The sequence below is a fragment of the Octopus bimaculoides genome, chromosome 4 (genome assembly GCF_001194135.2).
Source record: "Octopus bimaculoides isolate UCB-OBI-ISO-001 chromosome 4, ASM119413v2, whole genome shotgun sequence".
NCBI lineage: Eukaryota > Metazoa > Mollusca > Cephalopoda > Octopoda > Octopodidae > Octopus > Octopus bimaculoides.
The window spans coordinates 11312103-11323526 of record NC_068984.1 but is presented as its reverse complement, the minus strand read 5'-3'; the positions used below and the strand labels follow the sequence as shown (position 1 = coordinate 11323526).

At 37.2% G+C, this 11424-nt stretch overlaps 1 protein-coding gene across 1 annotated transcript in view; it reads left to right on the top strand.

Moving 5' to 3' along the window:
• The window catches only part of LOC106872190 (uncharacterized), a 28279-nt gene extending 16986 nt beyond the window's left edge, over positions 1-11293 (top strand). Inside the window, exons 5-8 of the mRNA XM_014919089.2 lie at positions 532-758; positions 1473-2697; positions 6962-7214; positions 10917-11293. Coding sequence (XP_014774575.1) covers positions 532-758; positions 1473-2697; positions 6962-7214; positions 10917-10984 — 1773 coding nt within the window. The 3' untranslated portion in view covers positions 10985-11293. The remainder of the gene's footprint in view (positions 1-531; positions 759-1472; positions 2698-6961; positions 7215-10916) is intronic.
• The last annotated feature ends 131 nt before the right edge of the window (positions 11294-11424 follow it).

Genomic DNA, 11424 nt, shown 5'->3' with positions numbered 1-11424 from the left:
CGGACTGGCCCTCGTGCCGATGGCATGTAAAAAGCACCCACTACACTTTCGGAGTGGTTGGCATTAGGAAGGGCATCCAGCTGTAGAAACTCTGCCAGATCAGATTGGAGTCTGGTATAGCCCTCTGGTTCACCAGTCCCCAGTCAAATCGTCCAACCCATGCTAGCATGGAAAGCAGACGTTAAATGATGATGATGATGATGATGATAATGATGATGATGATGATGATGATGATGATGATGATGATAGCTACTAATAAATCTTTGGGGTTTTGAGAGTGAATGCTTTGATTGTGTGAGGAATGTAGTGGGGTTTACATAGGTGGATGATATTTGTCATCCATTGAGATGGGTTGAACATTAAGCATTTAGATGTGATTTGCTTTGACACAGTAGAAACCATATCTTTCTGCAGCTGAGTCAATATGTAAGATGATAAATGAGATAAATGAGAAACTTTCAACTAAAACAAATATATTATAAAGATCATTTGAAATTGTTGTTAACATTAATTTTGTTGTATATATTTCAGGTTGGCGAATATTTCTCAAATGATAGTTTGCAATTGGAATCCTCTGCGATAAAGATGAATGATAATCTATCATCATTTGCAACTCTCACTTCAAAATATTCCAAAGCTTGTCCTGAAAGTCTATCATTTAATGATGATAATGTTGTGTACGTATCAGGAAACATCTTAATATTAGGCATCTTCTCACTTCATGACAGAGGTCAAGGTTTTGGTTGTGGTGATGTAAGGTTAGTCATTTTTACTTAAGATTATTTAGTAACAATATATACTTTCCATGCATTATATGAGAGGATACCCAAAAGTAACCAGAACTATTGTCTGTGGAACAAAACCATAATATGTATTTGCCGGAGGTTCTCAAGGTTTTTTAAGAAAACACACTGAATAATTTTTAGACCTGTTAATATGGGGTCTGAATCTGGAGAGGATTTTCCATTTGATGTCACAACTGATCCCTTCATCTTTAAGTTTCCAGATTAAAGCCGAAGGGGTTGTTGAATGCCTCTTATCACAATGCCTCATATATTTAAGAGATGAGGATATGGTGTAATGGTTAAGAGCGAGGGCTACTAACCCCAAGATTCTGAGTTGATGTGGGGCTAAACCTTGCTCCTACCCCCACCACCACTGCCACAGTTTTTAGAGCCACCTAATATACCAACCTCACTTCTCTTCAGACTTTCAGTATCTTATCTGATAAATTCCACTATAAAATATTTAACTCAATCCTTTCCAGAATGACACCTTTCTAAAATTCCTTTTTCACTCATGATTTCTTTCCAAACCATAAGATCTGCAGAAGTTCAGACTAACCATCCACCACATAAACTACACTGGTCTGTAGGGTTTGAATAGATCAAGGGCACCATCCTTTTGCTTTGACTAATATTTGTGTCTATAAAAATTTGTTTTTAAAAAATCCTTATTTTTATTGCTTCCAGAAAACCTTTCATTGACACAATTGCTGGAGAAGCTTTCCTGTATTATGTGAACAAGTTTAAAACAATCAGTGACAGCGTTAAACTTGGAGCTCTGTTGCTGGATGACTGCTACAACCCATTACGTGCACATTCAAATATTACAAGCATTCTGTCTGGTGAAACAAAAATCAAGGATATTAGTACTTGTCAACTCATTTCTCCATCAAATATTGTCGGTGTTGTTGGTTCTCTTTCAAGTTCTGTTACAAAAGCTATAGCTAATGTATTCATGCTCTTGAAAAGACCAGTAATTTCCTATGCAGCTTCGTCTGAAGACCTAGATGATCGGATTTCATATCCCTATTTCCTACGGACAGTTCCAAGTGATAATCAGCAAGTAAATGCTATAATTCAAATTTTGAAACACTTTGATTGGCGATATGTTGGGCTAATTTATGCCACAAACAACTACGGACTAAAAGCAAAACAGCTTTTACTTTCGGCTGCTAAGGAGAATCAGATATGTTTGTTCCCATTTAAAGGTATTGCTGATAGTAAAATAAAAACCAAACATGATGAATTTGATGAAATATTTTCCGTGGCATTGATTAAAAATATTAAAGTTATCATATACTTTGGCACCAGTTCCCGAACTGTAGATCTTCTTGAATCTTTGAATCAAAGGAAAATGCATAACTTTTTTACTTTTATTGGGAGTGATGCATGGGGGAAGAACAATTTGATTTTAAGTTACGGCCATGTGTTTGCTGGCTCTATTATCATAACTGTTGATAGTTCAAAACGAGCTCTTTTAAAAGAGGGAATAAGTTTCAAAAAATATTTAAAAGAGAAAGATGCAAGTTTGAACCACTTAAAAAACCCATACTTTAAGTATTTTTGGAACCAGTATATGTGTGATCCATCAAAAAAAGCATCTACATGCATTAAGAAAACTTTTTCTGACAACGATATTGATTTGTATGTAAATAATCACAGAATTGTTCAAACAATGAATGCAGTTTATGCAATACATAATGGGTTAAAGAAATTAATTAATGAAAAATGCAGTGGAAAAATGTGTGAAGAATTTTCAAGCAAAGCTGAAGAATTGGTTTTAACCATAAAAGAAACTGAGATATTAAACTCATTAGATGCTGTGAAAATGTTTGATTCTCATGGAAATGGACTGATAGGTTTTCAGTTCCATAATGTCCAATATGAAGATGGGAAATATACATACAAAAAAGTAAGTAGTTTACTTAAATATTGCTATTTTTGTAATTTTTGTTTCACATTAAAATGTAAAATAACATCATCATCATCATCGTCGTTTAACGTCTGCTTTCCATACTAGCATGGGTTGGACGATTTGACTGAGGACTGGTGAAACCAGATGGCTGCACCAGGCTCCAATCTGATTTTGGAAGAGTTTCTACAGCTGGATGCCCTTCCTAACGCCAACCACTCCGAGAGTGTAGTGGGTGCTTTTATGTGCCACCGGCACGAAGGCCAGTCAGGCGGTACTGGCAACGATCTCACTCGAATGTCTTCACACATGCCATCTAGCACAAGTGCCAGGGAGGCGATGCTGGGCACAGGTGCTATGACGATTTCACTTTTGTTTGGACCAACAGGTCTTCGCAAGCCGAATTTCGTGTCTAATGAAGGAGACGACATTGGCATGGGTGCCAGTCGTCAAATCTAATTCAATTTCGATTTCACTTGCTTCAACAGGTCTTCGCAAGCGGAGTTTAGTGTCCAATGAAGGAAGGTATGCAGAAGTGGGCTGGCTGAGGCCTTAGATTTAGGTCTCACATGGCTTGCCGGGTCTTCTCATGCACAGCATATTTCCAGAGGTCTCGGTCAAAAGTCATCGCCTCGGTAAGGCCCAATGTTCGAAGGTCGTGCCTCACCACCTCATCCCAGGTCTTCCTGGGCCTACCTCTTCCACAGGTTCCCTCAACTGCTAGGGTGTGGCACTTTTTCACACAGCTATCCTCATCCATTCTTGCTACATGACCATAGCAGCGCAATCGTCTCTCTTGCACACCACAACTGATGCTTCGTAAGTTCAACTTTTCTCTCAAGGTACTAACACTCTGTCTAGTATGCACACTGACATTATACATCCATCGGAGCATATTGGCTTCATTCCTTGCGAGCTTACACATGTCCTCAGCAGTCATGGCCCATGTTTCACTGCCATGAAGCATGGCTGTTTGTACACATGCGTCATACAGTCTGCCTTTTACTCTGAGTGAGAGGCCCCTTGTCACCAGCAGAGGTAAGAGCTCTCTGAACTTTGCCCAGGCTATTCTTATTCTAGTAGCTACACTTTCAGCGCATCCCTCCCCTGCTACTAACTTGGTTACCTAGGTAATGGAAGCTATCAACTACGTCTAGTTTTTCTCCCTGGAACGTGGCAGAAGTTGTTTTCTGCACATTTACAGTGTTTATTGCTCCTGAACATCTGCTACATACAAAAACTAACTTCCTAGTTAACCTTCCTTTGATATTGCTGCACCTCTTATGTGTCCATAGCTTGCACTGGGTGCATCTTATAGAGTTTCTACCTACGCCTTTTCTACAAATCGAGCAGTGCCATCTACCTGAAGGGGTTCGTGTTTTTTCTACCTTCCTACTTATTAGGATTTTGGTTTTAGCTAGGTTGACTCTAAGGCCCTTCAATTCTAGTCCTTGCTTCCACACCTGAAATTTCTCCAGTCCTGATAGTGACTCAGCAATTAGTGCAAGGTCATCAGCATAGAGGAGCTCCCAAGGGCATCCTGTCTTGAATTCCTCTGTTATCGCCTGGAGGACTATGATAAATAGGAGGGGGCTGAGGACTGAACCTTGGTGGACCCCTACCTCTACCCGGAATTCTTCACTGTACTCGTTGCCAACCCTCACCTTACTGACAGCGTCTCTGTACATGGCTCACACAGCTCTCACTAACCATTCTTCTATCCCTAGTTTCCTCATTGACCACCAGATAAGGGATCGGGGGACCCTGTCAAAGGCTTTCCCCATGTCAACGAAAGCTAGGTACAGAAGTTTATCCTTGGCTAGGTATTTCTGCTGCAGCTGTCTTATCAGAAATATAGCATCAGTGGTGCTTTTCCCTGCATCTCATCTAAACTGACTCTCTCCCTAATTAGTTGGGCTATGACCCTCTCCATGACTTTCATTACCTGATCTAACAACTTGATACCTCTGTAATTATTTGTATCTAAAGCGTCACCTTTACCTTTGTAGCAGTTGACTATGGTGCTGCTACACCAGTCATTGGGTATGACTCCTTCATGTATCACCTGGTTAACAATACGGGTGACTAGGCTATAGCCGACACTGCCAGATATTTTGAGCATTCTGCAGTGATTCATGAAGGGCCGGGGGCTTTCCCTGTCTTCATACTCTTAATAGCTTTATCTACCATAGTACTGTCAACTCGAATCGCTGGTCTCTCTGTTGCGTCGACATTCGGCAGACTCTATTCCTCCCATTCATTTTCTTTATTGAGCAACCTTTCATAGTGGCGTCTCCATACCTCTTTCTTTGCAGTCTCGTTTAGTGCAAGCGTACCATCATCCATGCGAACACATTTCTCTCCCACGACATCACAATTATCTCTCACACACTGTCTTGCAACACGAAATACCTCAAGTCTTTAGTCCTCATGGCGCAGAACATTGGCAAATTTTTTCTTATCTATTTTAAAAAATATCACTATAACATTTCCTATACAGCTATTTTATTCTGGTGCTGGCAAATATTTTCCAACCAAGAAGTCTAAGACAGATTAAAATGATTTGTTGAAGAATACAAGATAATATCTAAAATAGTAGTGTTTGAAGTTACAGGATTATATTGAAGTTATTTTAAATGAATGGCCACTTTTAATTATAGATATTTCATAGTTGGCTTAGTAAAATAAGATGCATGGCCAAGTGGTTAGGTTGTTGCACTCACAATTGCAAGACTGGTTTCAAATGGCAGACTGGGCAGTGTAGCGTGTTCTTGAACATGATGCTTCACGTAATGTTGAACCAATCTACTCAGCTATAAATGAGTAATCTTGTGACAGACTGGCATTCTTGTTCAGGGAAATGTTGTGATCTTGGTCACTCATACATCATTGAAACTGGGTAATCAGACCATCGAGTCCTACGATTTGAGTCAGTATTGTTCAACAATTGATGATAAAGATGATGATTAGTAAAATACGTAAGTGTTCTGTTAAAAGTTCTCATAAATGCAGTGTAATATATCATTCTGTAGTAATCCATTCATCCATTCACTTTCTGTGCCTATTATACTAGTATTGGGTCATGGGGTTAGAGTGCTCTTCCATAGGATCCTCTCAGAAGCAGCCATCATTTGACATTCTGGCTGAATTCCCAAGTGCTACTACAGATAGTATACAACCATCTCATTTTTGGTCTACCCCTTGGTCTTTTGCTCATTGGTTCATCTTGCAATTCTTTCTTGTGACATTCTAATCATGTCTGTAGCACTGGAACTTTGACCTCTCAATGTGGAGAAGTAGCAGCTTGACCTGGAGAGACTCACTGATCTCTGAGTTATGCACCCTGTTGGGTAACTGTTGTGGCGAGAGTACGACACCCTCTGACAAGACCACTACATATAAATAGTAGCAGTCTGACATAGTTAGCAGTTTGTAGTTTGGTCTTTGAAGTCCAGGTACAGTTTACAGTTCAAGTTAGTGTGTTGGAAATATTGATTGTTGGTTCGTTACATGTTTGTTACTGCTGCTGTTTCTATTTTATTTTGTTATAACACTGTTACAGTGTATTCTTTATCTATCATTTGCTCATGATCAGAGATGCACATATCGTCAGCCACCAAGGGACATGCTCAACTGGTTAAGGTCAAACAACTGACAAGCAAATCTGTGGTATTATGCAGAATATTTGCTGTAGCCCATCTTTTATACCAAGACAAAACAATGTACATGATAACACTTCCAATCAGTTAAGATCAGAAGCCATGAGAACCACTGCCTGGTACTGCATGTGGGCATTTACACTGCATCTGAGCATTAGTACTGCATCCGGGCATCCGTACTGCATCCAGGCATTGTATTGTTATTATTATTATTATTATTATTATTATTATTATTATTGTTGTTGTTGTTGTTGTTGTTGTTGTTGTTGTTGTTGTTGTTGTTGTTGTTGTTGTTGTTGTTGTTATTATTATTATTATTATTATTATTATTATTATTATTATAATAATAATTATAATAATAATAATAATAATAATAATAATATTGCATCTGGCTTATATTGCATCATTAACTCATTTTTCTCAAAACTCCACCAACATGATAGAATTCTGTGACTTATTTCCCTCTGCTCTTTTTCATAGAAGTGAACATTTCTCCATTTACATGTGTATTATGTATTTCCTCTTAATGAACAATTAAATTGAATACAAATTTCAAGTTTACATTATTTTTAACTTATTCTGCTATAAACTTCTTTATGTTTCAGATTGGTTCATTTAGCCAAGAAAGTGGTCTTACCATTGATAAAACTAGAATGAAGCTTTATAATCATAAGAGAGAGGAAATATCTGAATTGAAAGTTGAGTGTGCTGAAAATATGGATTGCTGCGATAACAGCACAATCACGAAAGAACCCAAATTGCCATTTGATCATACTGGACTTATTTTCGCTATAGGAGCGTTCATACTTGTGATTATTCTTATTGTGGCTGGAGGAGCTTTTATATCAAGAATGAAAAGTAAGATAGTTTTCACCTCTTCTTTTTTCCTTCCCTTTCTTTTAATATTTAGAATCTTAGTCTTTTTTATCTGTATTTTCCTCACCTTTACCCTTTTGAACTTACTAACTCTCCCTCTTTCCTTTTCCTGCTTTTTATTATTGTCTCTCATCCTTCTTCCTACTACTACTACTACTACTACTACTACTACTATTGCTACTGCTGCTGCTGCTGCTGCTTCAAATAATAATAATAATAATAATAATAATAATAATAATAATAATAATGATTTCAAATTTTTGCCACAAGAGCAGCTTGGGGGAGCGGATCAAGTCGACTGCTTTAGTACTGATATTAGAATGGAATTTGGACTCAAGAAGTGCGGAATAATCTACCTAAAAAGAGGCAAGATACAGTGCCTAGCAGGGACAGAATTACCAAATAGAGACTTTATTAAACAAATTGAAACGGAAGGATACAAATACTTTGGTGTACTAGAGTTCAATGAGATAATGGAAAAGGAAATGAAAGAGCAACTGAGGATGGAGTATTTCTTAAGACTGATGTTGGTGTTGCACTACAACAATGTGGCAAGAACAATCCATTAGGAGCTCTGTGGAAATCACGGCCTACAAAGTGCAAAGACATGGTATAAGCAAACTCCATAAGGTGTAACTGAAAATGAGAATTGCAAAATCCTGTGGGATACAATGATCCAGTGTGATCACCCAACAAGATATTAGAAACCAGATATTGATATGGTGAATAAAAAAGAAAGAACATTTATAATAATCGACATAGCATGCCCCGGTGACAACAGGATCAATGTGAAAGAAGAAGAAAAAATAAACAACTATCATGATTTGAAGTGGGAAATACGAAGGTTGTGATCAATGAAGAGAGCAGATATGATACCAATAGTAATTGGTGCACTTGGAAGTATCAGCACTCAACTACCAACATGGCTGAAAAAGATTGGTGCAAATGGCAGCCAACTCTATCATGTCTTGGATTTATACTCCACAGGTGTTAAGACTTTGCATCCAGCAATCAAGTTTCTACCATATCATTGCAGAATTGACATTTTGGATCTTCTCTATTTCCCATCACATTGAATTGGTAGTGCTGGGTCAATAAGCTTTGATCTTGAACAGCTAAGATAAAGCCTTTGTTCTCAGCCTTTAGCCCTGAGCTCCATAGCACTGATAGGTATGCTTCTGGTCTACATCAGCTTGTTTGCTACAGACCACATATTTGCCATGCAGAGATCTCTCCTCCCTCCTATTATACAATTGCTCATGTATTTTTTTCTTTGCCATTAATTTCACATTCTTTGCAACAACAGTTGCCGCACTTCCCTCAGGTTGTTCAGCCAGAGTATCATGCATGAGATCAGTAGCACATTTCTTGAAGCTTCTTATGCCTCTCATGATATTCAATGTGCTTTAGTATTCAGTTGTTTGTTGTTTCAAGATATCTGGCCAGTCTGATTGTGGTGGTTTCGTAGGAGAGTTCAAATTGGATCAAGCCTCGACTTCTATGGGCTCTGGGAAGGTAAAGACAATCCACAAATGCCTTTGCGTGGCACATCTTATTAGAACTCAGTAGCTTGTATGTTTTTCCGTCAATTTTCTTTACTTCACTAATATTCGAGTTCAACATAATGTAGCTATAAGTAACAACTGGATTTGCTAAAGAATTTATGACTAACACCTTGTTATGCATATTTGGCTCAGATTCCAGGACTGCTTGAACTCTCCTAAAACATTAATTCCTGATCTTCTCTTTCAGGCTTGCATGCTTAATACCAGAACCTTTATTTATTTGTAGGTTTGTTCTTGCTCAATTGTTAATCTCTTTATTGCCTGCAGGGAACTAAACATAGAGAGAACAAACAAGGACAAAAGTATTAAGTCGATTACATTGACTCCAGTGCGTAACTGGTACTTATTTAATAGACCCCAAAAGGATGAAAGGCAAAGTTGACCTCGGTGGAATTTGAACTCACAACTCCACAGCAGATCAAATACCGTTAAGCATTTTGCCAGCATGGGTCAATTGTGTCAACATCTAACACATCTGAATTTGTGGTCTTCAATTTCCCTTTCTGGAACTTTCTGCATACTTATCAAGATCAAACTTCATCCTAATACCATCACTGAATACTTTCCCAGTGATAAGCCTTGAAGCACATTATTGTCTTTGGCATAGAGTTTTAAGTCATTCATATAACACAGATGACTTATTTTTGCATCAGATGTGAACATTTTATTTTGCTTGTAAAATTTGTTTCCCTTCTCAGATATTTGTATCCTTTGAGATTTTGCTTGGACTATTTGTCTCAGTTTATCTTTTATTGATATCAGCTCTTCCCTTGGTGTGAACCCATATTTTCTCTTCATCTTTCTTCCTTTTCTAGATTTCGCATCAATTTCACAGATTTGTTCATTTAATATTGATATTCCCCCTCTCATTAATTCAATCTCTTGTTCAATTTCACTTCTCCAGTTTGGATTTCTTTGTTCTTTTTGGATACATACAACTTGTTTGAATTGCTTTAGCAGATGTGTAAATAATTTCATTTAACTCAGTAAGATCAGCTTTTAATACTTGTATGATTTCTTTTGTTACATAGTGGATAACTGTAATTTGTTTTGTTTTTTTTTCATTTTGATTGGTATTTCAGAGTTTATGAAGTATTTCTCTATCATTCATACTTGTATGTCTTACGACTCTTAATGGATTCAGATTTTTCTACTTCATTTCCATCATAGACTCTCTGTGTTCTTCAAATACTTTTGCTCTCTCACTTTCCTAGCTGTCTTTATCAGGTTCATTAGAATTTCTTATTTCTTCAGGCCTTTGTGTATTTTGGTCAGATGGCAATCTTTCAATTAAGACTTGTGGTGGTTTACACTCTTATCATTGTTATTACTATTACTATAATAATAATAATAATAATAATAATTACTATTATTATTATTTTATGTTTGACTTTTGTTTTGCATTTGTACAAGTTGGATCCAAGTCTCACCCAGAGACCTCAAGAAACAACAAGTTAGAAGTTCATGTAGGTGTTATGCCTAGGGTACCATATATTTGGATTTGTACAGTTTTGTTCTAGTGAATGTTTAAGAAACCATAAGAAAATTATGTTTTTGTTTTAAAATTTGAGATCACATAGACAGTATTTTACGTAGGATATGGGCAGTTCCCATGAGCACTATCTTTTGAACTTCAGCCATTTTGGGGTTTCCTGGTATCTGAGCTAGGTAGTAATCAGCCCGTTTCGCTGTCATTCCCAGGGCACCTATGACAATAGGTATTGTTTTTGTCTTCAGATTCCACATTTTGCTAATTTCTATTTCAAGATCTTTATATTTGCTCAGTTTTTGGTAGGTCTTGACAGATTATTATTATTATTATTATTATTATTAAAATTTAAATGGTGAGATGGAAGAATTGTTAGAATGTCAGACAACTGCTGGGTAGCTTTTCCTCTAGCCTTTTACATTCTGAGTTCAAATTCTGCCAAAGTTGACTTTGTGTTTCATCCTTTCAGCATCAAAAAAAATATGTACCAGTTTAATACTGGATTCAATGTAATTAACTAACCGTCTCTCTAAAATTGGTGGCTTTGTGTCAAAATTTGAAAGCATTATTAATTTAGCTCTTGGTTATTTATTCATTTCATTAAGCTCACAATAAAATTTTGTCTTACAGATCAGTGTGAACAGACAAAAGTGAAAACTCTATGTGGCACTTCAGAAAATGCTGTCAGCCAGTGTTAAAATTAAGATTTGAGATACAGATTATCCATAAGCTAATAAGGGCAATGTTTCTTCCCTCTGTCTTTTACACAGTTCTCTCAGCATCGATATCTCTGAAATAGCTAGTTACCTTTATTCTCCAACCAATTGACTTGGCACACACTTTTCTCTTTTTCCTGATATATTCTCATCTTTATATATATTTATATATGTATATACATACATATATACATACATATATATATACATATATATATATATATATATATATATAGTGTAGTATATTGCCACTTAAGTGTGGCTGACCCCTAGGGGTGGATGTTACTGTTGCTTTTAGCCCCAGGAGGACATCTCCTCCAGCTGGCTTATCGACACACGACTGTGTCCTGTTTGCCAAGGGAAGTTATCCCTCTCACCTCGATCTGCAGCACGTGCTGCAGATCGAGGTGAGAGGGATAACT